The sequence below is a fragment of the Dermochelys coriacea genome, chromosome 25, assembly GCF_009764565.3.
Source record: "Dermochelys coriacea isolate rDerCor1 chromosome 25, rDerCor1.pri.v4, whole genome shotgun sequence".
Classification (NCBI taxonomy): domain Eukaryota; kingdom Metazoa; phylum Chordata; order Testudines; family Dermochelyidae; genus Dermochelys; species Dermochelys coriacea.
Window position 1 is genome coordinate 4,278,416 of NC_050092.1, and position 20,440 is coordinate 4,298,855.

The 20,440-nt window shown below is 44.7% G+C and overlaps 1 protein-coding gene across 2 annotated transcripts; it reads right to left on the reverse strand.

Annotated features, from left to right (window-relative positions):
• Positions 1 to 11,805: 11,805 nt before the first annotated feature.
• LOC119848487 lies at positions 11,806 to 20,109 on the reverse strand. 2 transcript variants are annotated; one of them, XR_006276965.1, is made up of 5 exons: positions 19,283 to 19,440; positions 17,182 to 17,324; positions 16,579 to 16,623; positions 15,918 to 16,070; positions 11,806 to 12,072 (listed from the first exon to the last, which is right to left on the reverse strand). XR_006276965.1 is itself a non-coding variant. In XM_038384423.2 (4 exons), exons 1-3 carry the CDS (start codon positions 20,088 to 20,090, stop codon positions 17,204 to 17,206), a joined length of 357 nt encoding a protein of 118 aa, XP_038240351.1. In that variant the 5' UTR covers positions 20,091 to 20,109; the 3' UTR covers positions 11,806 to 12,072; positions 17,182 to 17,203. The 2 variants fall into 2 exon arrangements, 1 of the variants encoding a protein (XP_038240351.1); XM_038384423.2 differs by lacking the exons at positions 15,918 to 16,070; positions 16,579 to 16,623 and adding an exon at positions 20,057 to 20,109 and having other exon boundaries at positions 19,283 to 19,484.
• Between the last annotated feature and the right edge of the window lie 331 nt (positions 20,110 to 20,440).

Below are 20,440 nucleotides of genomic sequence, written 5' to 3' on the forward strand. Positions count from 1 at the left end.
GGTTAAAAAAATAAAACAAAACAAACAAACAAAAACTTGTAACTTTTACTGAAAAACATTTGTTGACACAAAAAACCCCCAGAACATTTTGACCAAAATAAGTATTTTCTGCAAAAATGTTTGTTTTGGGTGAAAAGTCATTTTTGTCCAAACACGTTTCAACAAAAATACTGACAGGTTTCAGAGTAGCAGCCGTGTTAGTCTGTATTCGCAAAAAGAAAAGGAGTACCCGTGGCACCTTAGAGACTAACAAATTTATTAGAGCATAAGCTTTCGTGAGCTACAGCTCACTTCATCGGATGCATTTGGTGGAAAAAGCAGAGGAGAGATTTATATATACACACACACACACACAGAGAACATGAAACAATGGGTTTATCATACACACTCTTGTTTCATGTTCTCTGTGTGTGTGTGTGTGTGTGTGTGTGTATATATAAATCTCTCCTCTGCTTTTTCCACCAAATGTATCCGATGAAGTGAGCTGTAGCTCACGAAAGCTTATGCTCTAATAAATTTGTTAGTCTCTAAGGTGCCACGGGTACTCCTTTTCTTTTAACAAAAATACTGTTACCAGCTCTAGCAGTAACCTTCCCATCATGATGAATAAAGAATGGTTACTTACCCTACAGTAACTGTGGTTCTTTGAGATGTGTTGTTCATACAGATTCCACTGTTGGTGTGAATACGCTCCATGTGCTCAAAAGCAGATTCTTTTTGGTTAGCAGTGTCCACCGGGGCACTGAGGCCATGTCTGCATCATAGATGCTCTTGTTCCCCTCTCTCAAGGGCATAAAGCGTAGAGCGGGCCCAACTGCCTCTCAGTTCTTTTGCCAATATAGAATCCCATAGGAATAGGACTCCACATTAGTGGGGAAGGAGAGTGGGTCATGGAATCTGTGTTGGTAATGCATGGAGAACCACAGTTACTGTAGGGTAAGTAAATCTTTCTTCTCCATTTGACTGTCCACACAGATTTCACTCTTGGTGTCTGTTTGCTTGGAGGTGGGAATGAAGAGTTCTACATGAAGAGTGATTTCAGGATAGCCCTACTGAAATTCGATGTATGCAACCAATCTAGTGCAGTGGTTTTCAACCTGTCATCCAAAGGGGTCTGCACCTCCATTCGAAATTTTTTAGGGGTCCGCAAATTAAAAAAAGGTTGAAATCCACTGCCCTAGTGAAATGAATTCTGCTATCGCCAGGGGCTTTTCCTGGCTAACTTGTAGCAAATTCTTATGCAGTCTGATTCCCACTCAGATAACATCTGAGTGGATATAAGTTGCTCTTTGACTCTGTCTGAAAAATACATCACATAGTCTAGGTGTGTCCCTGAATGGGTTTGTTCTATCCAAATAAAAAGTCAACATCCTCACAATTAGTATGTGAAGTTTCACTTCAGCAAGGGTAGAGAGCCTTAGGAAAGAAAACCAGGAGGTGAATGGACTGCTTTATGTGGAATTTTGAAACCACTTTGGGCAGGAAATTGGGATGAGGTCCACAGGGCTACTCTTAGCTTAGGGCATGGCTACACTAGAAATTTCAAAGCGCTGTTGCGGGAGTGCTCCTGCGGCAGCACTTTGCAATGCGAGTCACGCGTGAACGCTGGGAGAAAGGTCTCCCAGCGCACCTGGTAATTTACCTCCACGAGGGGATCAGCTCTGGAAGCCTGTTTACACTAGCGCTTTAAAGTGCTCTGACTTGCTGTGCTCAGGGGGATGATTTTTCACACCCCTGAGCCAGCAAGTTAGAGCACTATAAAATGTAAGTGTACCCAAGCCCTAAGTGTTGACATATTCACCAGTTCTGAATACAACCGTCCGGCCTATGTTGAGGCTATCATTGTCAGGAGAGCTGCTGGGTGACTGAAGCAGGAACAGTCTGTTAGAACTACCAGGCAGCTGGAAGTATCTGACAAGGTGATGATGGGAGTAGCTGCTTTCTTTAGGAGCTGATACACCTACCTCGGGTCACATGATGAGACCCTTGTTTGTGGATTGACTGGATCCTTAGGACTTGCAGGTAATTACCTCAAATGGCTCATCAGGCTCCAAATAGTCAGGCTCAGGAATGACTCATCAGGCTCAGAACAATCATAACAACCCTGCATCCTGTCTAAGTTTTCCAGTATAATGGCAATTGGTGGAAAGGCATACATTCATCCTGTTGTCCCAAGGGATGAGAAAGGTATCTGTCAAGGAGCCTGGACTTGTGCCACCTCTGGAGCAGAATGTGTGACACTTGTGGTGGTCGTTTGTTGCAAACAAGTCTACTTTTGGGAATCTGCATTTGCAAAAGATGAGTCTTTGAAAGACCATTCATGATTTTTTGGAAAAGCCCCCACTGCGCTCAAGATCAGGAAGATTAAGAGTTACTGATACTCTCTAGTGCAGAATGTACCACCCCTATAGGTGTATGGCTTCTTGACTGAGAATGATCTTCCTCCTCCTTGTCTGTTGATACCATGTATCACTGTTGTGTTGTCTGTCAGCGCTTAAATTGTTGATCCCTGAAGCAGGGGTTGAGACATAGAGCCACAAGAACTGTGGAGTTGATCTGGAAACCTTCAGGGTATGCAGTACATCAACAGTGCTGCTGCTGAAGAGGTCATTGCCTTCGAATGGGAAGTTCTTGATTGTTGCCTGGCCCTCCCCTCAGAGTTGGAGCCATGATGATCTCCTGTTATTCAGGCCAATGTGTCAGACATGCCCAGCACGGCATAGAAAGATGTTCTGCCAGATAGTTGGCCCTCAGCTATAAGAGCTTTCAGTTCTTCCTTGTGTTCATTGGGTAGCTTATCCACCAAGTTAGTTCAAAAAAAATATTTTGAGAATAGTTCTTGCTAGTTTGCCACTCTAATTTGTAGTCCTGCAAATGAATAGATCTTTCAATCAATTAAGTCAAGCTCTTTGGGGTCTTTTCTCACAAGAGGACTTCGGAGGACTTTGCTGTTTTGTCCTCTCCTGCATGGCTCATCCATCCAGAGAGCCAGATATAGAATGTTGGTAAAACATTCAAACCTCATTGCAAGGACCTGATGTTTTCTGCCCGCTTTCTTGGATAGCAGATTGAGAAGGCATGTTCCAGATTTATTGGTGAGTTCCAACAGACCATAAATGGTCAACATGGCCAACCTTCTTTTCTTGGAGTTACAGAGTGGAATATATCCAAGAGTTTATGTTGCTTCTCTGCTATAATCTCCACAGGAACGTCCAGGGTTCAGCCATCTGGTTTATTAAGTCTTGGAGGAGTTTGAATTCATCTGCCAATGCTGCTGAAAGTGGGTTGACCGCCTCATCAGGGGAAGAAGAGGATATTGGAGCCTAGATCTGATGTTCCTGCTCAGGAGAATGCCCCCTTTTCACTCTCCTTTTCTTGCCTCTGCAGCAGCTACAGATGGAGACAAGTCATCTGTGGAAGCTGAATTTGCCTCTTTGGTGAGAAAGACATGACTCTAGATACAGTGGAGGATGCTGGCTTTCTGAACATCCCCAGCGGGACCAGAATGGCCGGTCTATGGGTAATGCAATGGAGGGCACATCAGGAGATGCCAGGTGGGGGTGACCCTTATAAGGACCTGATCTCTTCCTAGCTCTCATCAATTCCTCCCTGATTCCTGCTGAGCTACCTAGGGGGTGATGAAGGACAGGTAGGGAATAATTCCCTGCTATGTTCAGGGGATGAGAAAGAATATACCTCCTCCAAGGAGGGGCAGATGTGTCAGGAACACTCCACCTGGGCACCAGAAAGTTTGGTATAGGAGTCACTTCCTTAGCCAGCCAGAGGCACTACAGTAGGGAGTTTTGTAAAGACTTACTTGAGCCTCTCTAGTAATGGCAACGCCGGTATCAGCCCCACCAACATATCATTCAGCCCTGAGCAGTACTTTGGTGCCAGAGAGGTTGGACTGATGTCTCAAATAAAGAAGCAGTTAGTACTGAGTGATGGGTACTGTCACTGCCAAAGATGTGGCTGATGGATAGTTACTGGGTATTGAGGAACTTGGTGCCGAGATTGGTGCCAAGGGGCAGATACTTAGCAGGTGCTGCCTTAGGTATCTGTACTGAGATATAGGCAAGGCTCATCTCTGACTTATAGCCCTTCATTGACAGAGCCCAGACTGAGTCTTGTGCCCCCTGCTAACTGCCAGCAATGGGCAAAAAGAAACGTAACTAAACTAATAAATCCTACCTCTAAGATTAATTGGACAGTGGCAAGAACAGTGGACAGTGCTAGAGGCTCCATCTTACAGCTATGGCAGTAAAAAGGAACAAAGAGGCATTTGGGCTCATTTTACTCTTTATGCCATGAGTTGGGGGGGGAAGGGAAAGAAGGGGATCAAGGGCACAGGTACAGCCTCAATGGACACTGCCAGCCAAAGAGAATCCAGTCTTGGGTGCATGTGCTCCGAGAGTGGAATGTGCAAAAACACTCATGCAAAGGAGAAAGAAGATTTCATTGTGTACATTCCAAGACCCTTTTAAAAAAAGCTATTTTAAAGATACGCAATTTTTAAAAAACAGAGCTCCATATCTTCCACCTTCACAGTTTTTAGTAGAGTTTTACATCTTTTTAGCCTTTTGGTTATAGTCCAGCTAGCATCAGTCTAACACTGAACATGCCCCCTAGTGGAGTATTTCAAGTTTGCAACAGTTAGGATTTTTATTTTCCTATCAGACCATGGTCTCTCAGCACTTTGATTGTATACAATTATATTTGACATATGGATTAGATATTTTAAAGAAAGGGCACTAAGACAGTCAATTTGGAAAGACTGGTTATGACATGTAGCCAGTAATTACTGGAAGAACACTAATAAAGGTTTGCACCTAGTGCCTGAAGGGTAGCAAAAATGTAAATTAGTTTTTGCCAACTCATTAATGCTAATTTGAGATATGCAACCATCATTGGAAATGTTATGCTCAGCCACTTGTGTTTCTGTACAACCAAAGATAAACAAATCCAACATCTACTTGCATCTCAAAGTGCCTAAATTCTATGGCATTTGGTACTTGAAGATACTTTTCTTTTTATAGTCCTCACTGACCTCATCCCATCCACATTATACTATCCCAGCTTCTATACAGAAACTGGCATCTTTCAAGAGGTGGCTTTTCTGTAGACTGGGCTTCAGGAATTGTCAGTCAAAAGAACAGGTACTGCACAGGGAGCACCTATAGACTGAAACCCCAACTAAATCATTCCAGCCAGGGCTTTGTCAAGCCCGACCTTAAAAACCTCTAAGGATGGTGTATTTTAAAAAAATCCTTATTGAGGTTATAGGAACAAACCATCCCAATGTGTAGAAAGAATAGTAAATATGGCAGGAGACCACCTTTGCTTAACAGTGAAATCCTTGCTGATATTAAAACACAAAAAAGAAGCTTACAAGAAGGGGAAGCTTGGACAAATTACCAGGGAGGCGTATAAAAATATTGCTCAGGCATGCAGGAGTGAAATGAGGAAGGCCAAAGCACAATTGGAGTTGCAGCTAGCAAGGGATGTGAAGGGTAACAAGAAAGGTTTCTCCAGGTATGTTAGCAACAAGGTGGTGGTAAAGGAAAGCGTGGGACCCTTACTGAATGGGAGAGGCAACATAGTGACAGAGAATGTGGAAAAAGCTAATGTACTCAATGCTTTTTTTGCCTCTGTCTTCACAAACAAGGTCAGCTCTCAGACTACTGCACTGGGCAGCACAGTATGGGGAGAAGGTGACCAGCCCTCTGTGGAGAAAGAAGTGGTTCAGGATTATTTAGAAAAGCTGGACAAGCACAAGTCCATGGGGCAGGATGCACTGCATCCGAAGGTGGCTGATGTGATTGCAGAGCCATTGGCCATTATCTTTGAAAACTCATGGCAATCAGGGGAGGACCCGGATGACTGGAAACAGGCTAATGTAGGGCACTCATCTTTAAAAAAGGGAAGGAGGAGGATCTGGGGAACTACAGGCTGGTCAGCCTCACCTCAGTCCCTGGAAAAATCATGGAGCTGGTCCTCAAGGAATGAATTTTGAAGCACCTTGAAAAGAGGAAAGTGATCGGGAACAGTCAGCATAGATTCACCAAGGGCAAGTCATGCCTGACTAACCTAATTGCCTTCTATGATGAGATAACTGGCTCTGTGGACGAGGGGAAAGCAATGGACATGTTATTTATTCCTTGACTTTAGCAAAGCTTTTGACATGGTCTCCCACAGTATTCTTCCCAGCAAGTTAAAGTAGTATGGTCTGGATGGACTATAAGGTGGATAGAAAGCTGGCTAGATCATCGGGCTCTACAGGTAGTGATCAATGGCTCCATGTCTAGTTGGCAGCCGGTATCAAGCGGAGTGCCCCAAGGGTCGGTTTTGTTCAATATCTTCATTAATGATCTGGAGGACAGCGTGGATTGCACTCTCAGCAAGCTTGCAGATGACACTAAACTGGGAGGAGAGGTAGATACGCTGGAGGATAGGGATAGGCTACAGAGGGACCTAGATAAATTAGGGGATTGGGCCAAAAGAAATCTGATGAGGTTCAATAAGGACAAGTGCAGAGTCCTGCAGTTAGGATGGAAGAATCCCATGCACCGCTACAGACTAGAGACTGAGTGGCTGGGCAGCAGTTCTGCAGAAAAGGACCCTAGGGGTTACAGTGGATGAGAAGCTGGATATGAGTCAACAGTGTGCCTTTGTTGCCAAGAAGGCTAACAGCATTTTGGGCTGTATAAGTAGGAGCATTGCCAGTAGATAGAGGGATGTGATCATTCCCCTCTATTCGGCATTGTTGAGGTCTCATCTGGAGTACTGTGTCCAGTTTTGGGCCCCACACTACAAAACGGCTGTGGAAAAATTGGAAAGAGTCCAGCGGAGGGCAACAAAAATGATTAGGGGACTGGAACACATGACTTATGAGGAGAGGCTGAGGGAACTGGGATTATTTAGTCTGCGGAAGAGAAGAATGAGGGGGGATTTGATAGTTGTTTTCAACAACCTGAAAGGGGGTTTCAAAGAGGATGGCTCTAGATTGTTCTCAGTAGTACCAGATGACAGAACAAGGAATAATGGTTTCAAGTTGCAGTGGGGGAGGTTTAGGTTGGATATTAGGAAAAACTTTTTCACTAGGAGGGTGGTGAAGCACTGGAATGGGTTCCCTAGAGAGATGGTGGAATCGCCTTCCTTAGAGATTTTTAAGGTCAGGCTTGACAACGCCCTGGCTGGGATGAGTTAGTTGGGGGACTGGTCCTGCTTTGAGCAGGGGGGTTGTACTAGATACCTCCTGAGGTCCCTTCCAACCCTGATAGTCTATGATTCTATGGAGATTATGAAGATTCCACCACCTCCCTAGGTAACCCATTCCAGTGCTTCACCACCTTCCTAGTAAAATAGTGTTTCCTAATATCTAACATAGACCTCCCCCACTGCAACTTGAGACCATTGCTTCTTGTTCTGTCATCTGCCACCATTGAGAACAGCCGAGCTCCATCCTCTTAGGAACCCCCCCCCTTCAGGGGAGGGCTGCTATTAAATCCCCCCTCACTCTTCTCTTCTGCAGACTAAATAACCCCAGTTCCCTCAGCCTCTCCTCATCAGTCATGTGCCCCAGCCCCCAATCATTTTTATTGCCCTCCGCTGGACTCTCTCCAATTTGTCCACATCCCTTCTGTAGTGGGTTGACCAAAACTGGACACAGTTTCTTGGCAACAAGGGCACGCTGCTGACTCATATCCAGCTTCTCGTCCCCTGTAATCCCCAGGTCCTTTTCTTCAGAACTGCTGCTTAGCCAGTCGGTCCCCAGCCTGTAGCGGTGCATAGGTTTCTTCCTTCCAAAGTGCAGTGTCCTTGTTGAACCTCATCAGATTTCTTTTCGCCCAATCCTCCAATTTGTCTAGGTCACTCTGGACCCCATCCCTACCCTCCAGCATATCTACCTCTCCCCCCATCTTAGTGTCATCTGCAAACTTGCTGAGGGTGCAATTTAACCCATCAACCAGATCATTAATAAAGACGTTGAACACAACTAGCCCCATGACCGACCCCCGGGGTACTCCTCTTGATACTGGCTGCAAACTAGACATTGAGTCGTTGATCACTACCCATTGAGCCCAACAATCTAGCCAGTTTTCTATCCACCTTATAATCCATTCATCCAATCCATACTACTTTAACTTGCTGGCAAGAATACTGTGGGAGATCATACCAAAAGCTTTGATAAAGTCAAAACGTATCACATCGATCACTTTCCCCATATCCACAGAGCCAGTTATCTCATCATAGAAGGCAATCAAGTTGGTCAGGCACGACTTGTCCTTTCGTGAATCCATGTGGACTGTTCCTGATCACCTTCCTCTCCTCCAAGTGCTTCAAAATGGATTCCTTGAGGACCTGCTCCATGATTTTGCCAGGGACTGAGATGAAGTCTGCAGTTCCCCAGATTCTCCTTCTTCCCTTTTTTAAAGATGGCACTATATTTGCCTTTTTCCAATTGTCCAGGACCTCCCCTGATCACCACAAATTTTCAAAGATAATGGCCAATGGCTCTGCAATCACATCAGCCAACTCCCTCAGCACCCTCGGATGCATTAGATCTGGACCCCATCGACTTGTGCATTTCCAGCTTTTCTAAAAAGTCCTTAACATGTTCTTTCACCACTGAGGGCTGCTCACCTCCTCACCATACTGTGTTGCCCAGTGCAGTCTGGGAGCTGATCTTGCCTGTGAAGACTGAGGTAAAAAAGCATTGAGTACTTCAGCTTTTTCCACATCATCTGTCACTAGGTTGCCTCCCCCATTCAGCAAGGGTCCCACACTTTCCCTGACCACCTTCTTGTTACCCTTCACATCCCTTGCTAGCTGCAACTCCAATTGTGCCTTGGCCTTCCTGATTACACCCATGCATGCTCTAGCAATATCTTTATACTCCGCCTAGTCGTCATCTGTCTAAATTTCCGCTTCTTGTAAACTCCCTTTTTGAGTTTAAGCTCACCGAAGATTTCACTGTTAAGCCAAGCGGGTTGCCTGCCATATTTGCTATTTTTTCTGCACAGTGGGATGGTTTGTTCCTGAGCCCTCAATAAGGCTTCTTTAAAATATAGCCAGCTCTCCTGGACTCCTTTCCCCCTAATATTTGCCTCCCAGGGGATCCTGCCCATCAGTTCCCTGAGGGAGTCTAAGTCTGCTTATCTGAAGTCCAGTGTCCGTATTTTGCTACTCTCCTTTCTTCCTTTTATCAGGATCCTGAACTCAATCATCTCAAGTATCAGGGGGTAGCCCTGTTAGTCTGTATCCACAAAAACAACAAGGAGTCTGGTGGCACCTTAAAGACTAACAGATTTCTCTGAGCATAAATCTGAAGTGGGGTTTTTACCCATGAAAGTTTATGCTCAAATAAATCTGTTAGTCTTTAAGGTGCCACTAGACTCCTTGTTGTTTTCAACCATCTCATGGTCACTGCTGCCTTGGTTGCCACCCACTTCTACTTCCCCTTCCAATTCTTCCCTGTTTGTGAACAGCAGGTCAAGAGGAGCACAGCCCCTAGTTGGTTCCTCCAGCACTTGCACCAGGAAGTTGTCCCCAACACTCTCCAAAAACTTCCTGGATTGTCTGTGCACTGCTGTATTGCTCTCCCAGCAGATGTCAGGGTGACTGAAGTCCCCCATTAGAACCAGCACCTGCGATCTGGAAATTTCTGTTAGTTGCCTGAAGAAAGCCTCGTCTACCTCATCCTTCTAATCTGGTGGTCTATAGCACACGCCCACCACAACATGACCCTTGTTGCTCTCACCTCTAAACTTAACCCAAAGACTCTCAACAGGCTCTTCTCCAGTTTCATACTGGAGCTCTGAGCAATCATACTGCTCTCTTACATACAATGCAACTCCTCCATCTTTCCTCCCGTACCTGTCTTTTCTAATAGTTTATACCCATCCATGACAGTGCTCCAGTCATGTGAACTGCCCCACCAAGCTTCCGTTATTCCAATCACATCATAGTTCCTTGATTGTGCTAGGACTTCCAATTCTTCCTGCTCGTTTCCCAGGCTTCTTGTATTCATGTACAGGCACCTAAGATAACTAGCCAATTGCCCTACTTTCTCAGTAGGGATCAGGAGGCTTCTCATCTTGTACCCACCTCCTTGTATTTCCTCCCGGTATCCCACTTCCCCCTGGGCTTAGGTCCTTGTCCCCATCCCCAGACAAGCCTAGTCCTATCAGATATCTTGTCCTATCAGATATCAGCAGTAATATTTTTAAGCATACCTACCCTAGATATGTAATTAAACATGTAAATGCAGGTAAAATGGAGCAGAGAGGAGTTCGCTGCTTTGATTTCACAAAAGATATGGTATTGGAAAAAGCAGCAGAGTTTTGACAACAGAAGAGCATGCTAAGAAGGGAATGCAGACCTTTGGGGAGTTTTTTGGACTCAAATGGGGTGGTGGCACTTAAAGCTGCTGTTGCAAATGGCAATGTAAGGAATCAATAGCAGTAGTTCCAAGGAGCCCAAACCACAGCAGCTCCCTCATGTCCTTAGTCTAGAGCTCACAAGCTCTGCTGGATCACACATTCTTGTCATCAGATGTGTTATTCCTCTCCCTTCCCCCACCCCTTGAGCATCAAAATTAGCTCATCACTCCCTATGCTTCTGCATGATACTCTTGGATCTTGGATACTCTTGGATATATGGAGTCTGTAAATCAAACCACTTTTGATCTTCAAGGCCAAATACTAAGACACTTTTAAAACTGAAGTGGTTCTTTTGTAGAAATCAGCAAGAAAAATTCTACCTTGACAAGATACATGGCAGTTTTCAGGCACATTGGTTAAGTTTCCATGGAGGTTAGTGTGGTTAGAGACCTTATGATTGTGTAAGGATTTTAACCTGCATTACACGGCTATAACTATGTTGAGTTAACACTGCTTCAGGAAGTCAGGTTCAGTATATTTAATTTCTCAGCCTTAATACTACTTTACTAGATGTTTGACATTTAATTTTGTTTCCCCCTCCCCCAAGGATCCATTTAAATTAAATTGCCCAAGTGCTGGTCACTCTGCTGCCTGAAATTCAGACCTGGACTTGCAAATTAAATCCTTCAGCCCTGAACTAAACAACACCTCAACAGCATCCAAATATGGATATATCTTCAAAATTGTTTAGTAAAAACTCCAAGTAATTCACCACGTGCAAGATTCCGAAGGACAGAATTAAAGATTAAAACACTGAAAGAAAATCTGTGTTGCTGTGTGTGTGTGCGCCCGCAAGAATGAGCCTTCATAAACTGCCCTGGAAGAGGGTATATTTTTAGTCTTGAGCAATTAAGGTGATATTCTTGTCAAGTTTGAAGCTTCTGCTCTTTGAGTCGACAGCAAAGGACTGGGCCATCACAAATCCTAACTCCATCTCCCCTTAACTGCTCGATCCATTTCCATCTAATAAGTGTTCTGATATTACATCGTTCCATCACATTTATCTCTCACAAGGTAAGGTACACTACATCAATTCAGTTGTACTGAAATAGCCAGTAGGATAGTGAAGTTTAAATTATCTACACTAAGTCAGTGGAATCAATAGTTCTCATGCTACTTTACATCCTCAATTATGGAAAGTTAACCATTAGAGGAGTCCACAGGTATTGGTTCCAGGTTACTGCAATAATGGTTTGAGGACCAGAGCCATTTCTCACAAATTTATGACTCATGAATGCAGTAGGTTTAACATATACCACATAATCCAAGCGGGCTGCCAAAGGCTGGTAATATACAGCCCAAAGGAGATCTCATTTTTAGAATAGCTTCCAAGAGGAAAGGTAAACATTTATCACAAAAGTTATTCAGTTTATGATTTATTTTGTACATCTGTTTTATGAATTCAGCCCATCAGAACGAGACCACCTGTGAAAGTGACCCAGAAGCAAGTTCACACATTTGTGCAGCCAGCATGTTAAATTAAATTTGATTGTTCATAACTGTTCAGTAGAAGATAAAGTAACATCACAGCCTCTCCTGAAGTCCACAATGAGCATTTCAAATTCACATCAGACTAGGGTCTCAGAGGAAGAATGGATCCAATACACCAAGTCCAGCCCATAAATGCTTCCTACAATAAAAACAAACAGTTAATAAGCAACGCTTCCTGCAAAGTGTCATGGCAGTCAATGCAAAGGACTGCAAGATCTAAAAGTTCAGAGATCCATGCAGAAGGAGTTTCTAGTGACACAAGGACAAGTAAGGGAAATGAGAAGTACAGTTATGTTGCTATTTTAAAAGTCTGTTTAATGACAATATGGAACCAGATAGGTGCCCTGTTTGCTTTGATATCATAGAATCCTAGAAAGGGCTGGAAGGGACCTCAAAAACTCATTAAGTCCTACCCCACACTTACACAGGAACAAGTAAACCTAGACCATCCCTGACAGATCAAACCTGCTCTTGAAAATCTCCACTATAGGGATTCCACAATTTCCCTTGGAAGCCTGTTCCAGAGCTTAACTACCCTTATAGGTTGAAAGATTTTCCCTAATATCTCACCGAAGTCTCCCTTACTGCAGATTAAACCCATTATTTCTTGCCCTACCTTCAGCCAGAACAAATTATCACAATCCTCTTTATAAAAGCCCTTAACATGTTTGAAGATAAGTTACCAGGTCCCCCTTAAGTCTTCTTTCCTCAAGATTAAACATGCCCAGTTTTCTAAAACTTATCCCTGTAAGTACGCTTTTCAAACCTTTTATTATATCTGGACTCTTTCCAGTTCGTCTACGTCTTTCCTAAAGTGCGTCACCCAGAACTGGACACAGTACTCCAGCTGAGACCTCACCAGTGCTGAGCAGAGCAGGACAATTACCTCCTTTGTCTTACATACAACACTGTTGTTAATATATCCCAGAATCATAGCAGCCTTTTCCACAATTGCATCACTGTTGACTCTATAACCCCCAGATTTTCTCAGCAGTACTACCACTGAGCCAGTTATTCCCAATTTTGTACTTGTGCATTTGATTTTTCATTCCTTAATATCTTTGCACTTATCTTTATTGAATTTCATCTTGCTAATTTCAGACCAATACTCCAATTTATCAAGGTTGTTCTGAATTCTAATTATATCCTCCAAAATACTAGCAACACCTCCAAGCTTGATGTCACTTGCAAATATTATATCCATACCCTCCACTCCATTATCCAACTCATTAATGAAAATATTGACTAGTACCAGACCCAGGACTGACCACAGGGGGACCACACTATATACGTCTGCCCTGTTTGATAGCAAATCACTGATCACTATTCTTTGAGCATGTTCTTTCAACCAGTTGTGCACCCATCTTATAGTAACTTCATCTAGACCACACTTTCCCAGCTTGCTTATGAGAATGTCATGCAGGACTGTGTCAAAAGCCTTACTAAAATCAAGACAATCCTGTCTACAGCTTCCCCCATCTAATAGGCTAGTCCTCTGAAGAAGGAAATAAGGGTATTTGGCATGATTTATTCCTAACAAATCCATATTGGCTATTCCCTATAACCCTATCATCAGGTGCTTACAAATTGACTGTTTAATAATTTGTTCCAATATCTTTCCACTTATGAATGTTAGCCTGACTGTTCTATAATTCTTAAGGCCCCCTTGTTCTCCCTTTTAGAAGATAGGAACTATGTTTGCCCTTCTCCAGTCCTCTGGAACCTCATTCATCCACCATGAGTTCTGAAAGATAATTGCCAATAGTTCTGAGATTGCTTCAAGCTAATTCCTTAAGTACCCTAGAATGAATTTCATCAGGCCCTGCTGACCTGAATACATCTAACTTATCTAAATATTCTTTAACCTTTCTTTCTCTATTTTGGTTTGTGTTCTTTCCTCTTATTGTTGAGTATCTGGTCACTATTAATCTTTTTAGTGAAGGCTGAAACAAAATAGGCATTAAACACCTCAGCCTTCCTGATGTCATCAGTTATTAGTTCTCATTCCCTGCTAAATAGAGGGTCTATACCAGAGGTGGGCAAACTACGGCCCGCGGGACGCTACTGCCCGGCCCCTGGGCTCCTGGCCCAGGAGGCTAGCCCCCGGCCCCTTCCCTGCTGTCCCCCCCTTCCCCGCAGCCCCAGCTCACTGCGCCGCTGGCACAATGCTCTGGGCAGCGGGGCTGCAAGCTCTTGCCAGGCAGCGCAGCTGCAGAGCTGTGGCCTGATGCGGTGCTCTGTGCTGCACGGTGGCATGGCTGCCTGTCCTGGTGTCCAGACAGCGCGGTAAGGGGGCAGGAAGCATTGGATAGAGGGCAGAGGAGTTTGTGGTGGTGGTCAGGGGTGTGGATAGGGGTTGTGGCGGTCAGATGGTGGGGAACAGGGGGGTTGAACGGGGGCAGAGGTCCTGGTGGGGCAGTCAGGAAGGAGGGGGGGGTTGCATGGGGCAGGGGTCCCGGGGGGGGCAGTCAAGAATGAGAGGGGGGTTGCATGGGGTGGCAGGGGGGCAGTCAGGGGACAGGGAGGGGTGGATGGGGCAGGAGTCCTGGGGGGGCCATCAGGGGTGAGAAGCGGGGGGGGGAGGTCAGAGAGGAGGCAGGGGCCAGGCCACACCTGGCTGTCTGGGGAGGCACAACCTCCCCTAACTGGCCCTCCACACAATTTCGGAAACCCGACATGGCCTTCAGACCAAAAAGTTTGCCCGTCCCGGCCTATACTTTCCTTCATCATTCTCTTGCTCTTAATGTATTTAAATTACCTTTTCTTATTGCCTTTTATGTCCCTTGCTAGGTCTAACTCATTTTGTCCTTACATGCTTGTGCCTTTCTTTTATACACCTCCTTAGCAATTTGTCAGTGTTACCACCTTTTGTAGGATTCTTTTTTGATTTTCAGGTCATTAAGGCACTCCTGATGAAGTCATATTGGCCTCTTACTATTCTTCTTATCTTTCCTTCACATAGGTGTGGTTTTGAGTTGTGCACTTAATAGCGTGTCCTTGAGAGACTGCCAGCTCTCCTGAACTCCTTTAGATTTGCTCCCCATAGGATCTTACCTACCTGTTCTCTGAGTTTGTTAAAATCTGTTTTTTTGAAGTCCATTGTCCTTATACTGCTGCTCTTGCTCATTCCTTTTGTTAGAATCATTAAATCTGTAATTTCATGATCACTTTCACCCAAATTGCCTTCCATTTTCAGATTCACAACCAATTTCTCCCTGTTCTTACAACTGTAGATTACTCTTCTGTTTCTAAATGCAACATGTATAATACAAGTTGAATGTGACCCATTGCAATGCCATTATTTGACATGTTCCTGAAACCATCCTTCACATTCACCCACTTCCATATATTTACTGCCCAACACCCTTTAAGTGGAGTAAAGGGTTATTACATAATTTAGGTTCTGCAGCACAACTTTATAGAGCATTTCCATCAACAGGCTTAACAATTAACATAGCAATTGACTGTGAATGTTAATGCACTAAGTTTCCTAGAGCAATTTATCAACTTTCATAAATAAATTAATCCCTCATTAACACTCTAGCCCCCATTATGGACTGGTCTTTTTTTCTACGATGCTGCTAATGGAAATTGCACTTTTGATAAATGTTTTGACACAGGGGAATGCACAAAAATGAACCACTCTCTCTCTCAAAAATATCTCTGACAAAGAATAAGATTTTCCTTTTAAAGAAAAAAGGCAATTTTTTCTAGTTTCTAATGTGTTCTGTGTTTTCAGACTCTCAAATCCCCTTACAATCAATAGTGTAACACATGGAGATTCTCCCAAGATGCCATAGGATCAATCACCATAAATACAATTGTGTCTTCCACTGAAATAAATACCATGATGCAGAACGCCCCCCACATCACTGTTTCTCAACCTTTTCAGGTTGGTGATTCACTATTCCAAGAGAAATTTTCACAATACCTTTACATTTACTATGAAAAAGAAAATAAATATTATAACAACATTAATCCTACATAATTTGCATGTGTTCCAAAAGGTTGACAAATGCTTGCTATGAAAGTGTGTGCAGGGAGAGAGATTTTCTTTTGCTTTAGATTGCAAGAAAATTTTCAATGTCTCACAACCCCCTTGATTGCCTTTTGTGACCCATCAGTTGAGAAACACTGCTTTAGATTTATGGAGCGTCAGTCTATGATCAAGAATAGTCAATATGCTGTAAAAACTTAAGTGAAGCATGTTTCATTTCTATCTCATAGTATGTTATATGAAATAAAGAGCTTTTAACTGGGAAAAAAGCATCTACATTGTCCCTGTCCAGAAAGCTGGTTACATCTTTAAGGTCTTCTAGTCAAGACTAGAGGCAAATGGGTTCATTAAAAGAAGCCCTACAACAACAAAGAAATTGTACTTTGAGAGAGAATATTTTAATCCCATGAACTGATACAATAGGAATGTATTTACCAAGACATTCTTCTTACTAGGTATGTGTACAGCTAAACCTCAGTCTCTAATGAGATCCTGAATCCTAGCTTTGATAGTCACAAATAGATGTAGTGTCCGCTAATTTGTTGCGTTATGGAATGACAGTTCAGTTTTTTTCAAAAGGCATTTGGCTGATACTGTCCTGAATTACTTTCAATTCTATAAATAAATTCATTTGTTTCTATTCCTTTCCTAAATTCAAAAACTCTCAAGCTACTCCATTCAGTACCGTAGGACCTGAAAGAGATGGATAGGGTGAGGAAGTTAAATACACATCAGCTCAGAACATGCAATGCACGTATTTCTCAGAATAGCACGTTACAAAGAGACTTGTGATTACTACAAGCTCATCCGTAGAAGTTGCTTCGAAGTGCTATACTATAAAGTATTGACTAATCCTGCCAACTCCCTTGTGATATATGTATTCTCTATTTTACAGCTGGGAACACTTAAGCTGATAAAAATCCACTAGACCACACTGGCTCACTCTGAAAAATAATGCAACTTAAAATAATGTATTTTAAAGTAAACTGGCTAGTTTCTACTAAGGTAGACGGATAACATATTTGGGCTGGGCAAGTTCTTATCAAGATTATTGTCATGATGCCATTTCTTACTTTCAGTACAAGAAAGACAATTACATGATAAAGTGCAACAGTTCTCTTTCGGGATTAACTATTGGACAGAATATTTAGTTTCAAATTGCTGGATTCTATACTGGAGGTCACATAAAATGGCATGTAGTTACAAAATGTATGCATGTTATTTCTGGCAAGTACAAGACAGAAAACTTACCATTAGAGGGAAGGGCAGCAGCTTAATCATCTTTCTTAAACTTGCCATTAATGTAGGGAACATAGTCAAGGATCAGTCTCCAGTCTGTCGCCCATACCAATCCCACAGCGCCTACGGTGCCCCATGTGGTCAATGTGGGGGTCCTGTAGAACACAGACACACAACCACGCCTCTTCTACATATCTAAATGTTTGTCAGCTACTTTAGCAATAAACACCTGCCAAGACTGTTTACTCAAGAAGAAATCTTAGCTGCGACCTTGAAGAGAAAGTCACACAGTTAGGCCCAAGTCTATCTGGATCTTGACAAGGGGTTAGACTAGATAACCCTTGTGGTCCCTTCTAACCCTACGATTCTCACTCAGGGTTAAGCTTAATCTGATGCTAGAAAATTACAAATAGTGCCCTTATCTGTGGCATTTCTACTTTTTTCACTATTTACAATCCACTCAGCTTGGTTTATTTCTGCTGGCCCATGCTTATCTGTATGCAGTGTTGTTGTAGCCCTGTCGGTCCCAGGATGTTAGACAGACAAGGTTCTCTCTCACCAAACAGAAGTTGGTCCAATAAAAGATATTACCTCATCCACCTTGTCATGTTTATTTGTAGTCAGTTTCAGTTTCTGGTTCTCTTGGTTCTCATGCACTAGCACATCACTGCAGGGTTTGGGCTGGAAACATTGTCCAGGAATATCTAAATCCGTGCATCTCGCTAAAGATGATCAAGCCAGAAAATGGCCTGGGTCAAATTATATTTCAACGTGGTTAGATATTCATAGATTCTAAGGCTAGATGATACGATCGTGATCATCTAATCTAACCTCCTGCATAACACAGAACTTCCTCAAAATAATTTCTGTTTGAAAGGTGTTGTATCTTAGGCAGAGAGAAAGCTAAAGTTAGGAAACTATGTTTTAGCCTATTTAACACACAGTTTGGCTTACTCAATGTTAGCTGGGTAGCATATTTAGAACTGGAGCCAGGACTTATATTAGCTGAACTAAAGGGAGTTGTTTCAGAGTAGGTCACTGACAATAGCAAAGTTGCCTGTAATTTTCCACTCACTTCAAATTAGTAGTTCTGATCACATTCTAGAATAGGGGTGGGCCAGATCTGGCCTGTCTAACATTTCTGTCCAGCCCGCCGGGTTCTTTGGCTGCCCCCTCACGATTTCTGGGCTGCTAGAAGTCCCACGGTGCAGCAGGGTGCTCAGGCAGGATGGCTGCCTGCTGTGGCCCCACACTGCTCCTGGAAGCAGCTGGCTACTGCTGGCATGTCTCTGCGCGCCCCTCAGTGGGGGCTGTGCTTGTGGGCACAAGCAGCACATGGAGACCTGCTGCTCCCCTCCCACTAAGAGGCATGCAGAGAGGTGCCAGCAGCAGCCAGCTGCAGCCGCTTCTGGGAGCGGCATGGGGCCATGGCATGCAGATAGCCTGCCTGAGCCCTGCGGTGCTGCTGGCTGGGAGCTGCCTGTGGTAAGCGCCTCCCGGCAGAGCCTGCACCTCACACCCCCATCCTGCACCCCAACCCCAGGTCAGAACCCACTCCTGCACCCAGACACTCTCCCAGACCCTGCAACCCTTCCATTAATATAGTAGAAATGTGCAGCCTGTGACAACTTACCGAAATTCATGGAGTGGCGCCCCTGTGAATATTATTGCCCACCCCTGTTCTAGAAGCTAAATTAAAAAAAACAGCAGCAGGTGTATCAAGGATTTTGCATTAGCCGACTACACGATCCGCCAAGAAATCCTTGCGGCCGAGTTTTAGAGTAATTACTGTGTCTTACTTATAAGCGCCTTCCTGCCATCTCTTGATAGCGCTGCATGCCAGGCAGGGTTTTTTAAGCATAGCAAATGGAGACCTTTTATCTCAACCTCTCCCGAGGTCACTGCCCCATTGCCACCCGCTTCTCGCGCTCTTCCCCCTCTCACCCGCTTTACCGTCACTTTCTCCCCCGAGAGGGAGAGGCGGGGAAAGACCCCGGGGTGGGGGTGGGGGTGGGGATGAGCCGAGCCGCCCCGCCCCCCAGGGAGGGGCCCAGAACCCGGCCCCGCGGGAAGTGGGGGGCTCAGCCCAGCGGGGGCCCCCCGCGCGCCTCACCAGTTCCGGAGCAGTTGGGCGTAGCGGGGCCCCACGAGCCTGTTCAGCATCCTGCTCCCAGCCCAGCCTCGGTCGCCGGCCTCAAAGTCACCCCGTCTACGCATGCGCCCGCGACGCGGCGCCACGCAGGACCCGCCCGCCCTGCGCCGGAGAGCGGTAAAGGACCCCGCCCCCGGCGGGGCAGGGCCGCCCTTGACGCCGCCTGATCAGAAATATGAATGAGTCATCTAAATGATTAATTATTATGATGGCAAATTCCAGTCACCCTCGAGTTCCCATTTATCCTCCCATCCCCCTTAATCAAACAACGGCCACGTCTCCCCGACCCCCCTTTTACCACCTACTTCCCCACAATCACCAATTCAGGAGGCTCCTTCCCCCTCCTGCCCCCCCCCCCGCTACTAACCGATCCCTGTCCCCGGATCGCCCACCTCCCCAATAGCCACACTGCCACCAGCCCCCAGCTCACCCATCCGGAGCTCGCCTGTTCCCCAAAATCATGAGATTGGCTTATAGAATCACACGATTTGTACGAATCCTAAATCTGGGCCTATAAAATTCCCTTCTAGGGTTTGGCACCGGCAGAGGCCACATTTCCCAACTTTTCTCTGCCATCACAAGGGCTGGAAATTTACCGAAAAAGAAAAAAATCTGGAGATTCTCACATAATCCCATGACTCCAGGGGCTGGGGCTTTGAGACAAACACCAGCAGGCAGCACGGTAACTGAGCTGAGCTCATGGTTCCATCCATTATCCATCACCCCATCACTCACATCTCCAGCCCGTGTCCTCTCTGGCATTCAGCATTGCCAGCTGTACAGATCTTTGTGCACCCAATGGGCTTGGCCGGGCAGGGCTGCAGCCCAGTCTCCTGCCAGTGCAAGAAGCTCCAGCCTGCTAGCAAATTTGAGCCCATGAATTGGCTGCCTGCTCCCACTCCCTGCCTCCTGGGGCAGAAAAATCAACCGGAGCTTCTGCAGGAAGCAGAAAGAAAAGGAGGACTTGGGGCACCTTAGAGACTAACAAACTTATTTGAGCATAAGCTTTCGTGAGCTACAGCTCACTTCATTTGCATTTGCAAATGCATCCAATGAAGTGAGCTGTAGCTCCCGAAAGCTTATGCTCAAATAAATTTGTTAGTCTCTAAGGTGCCACAA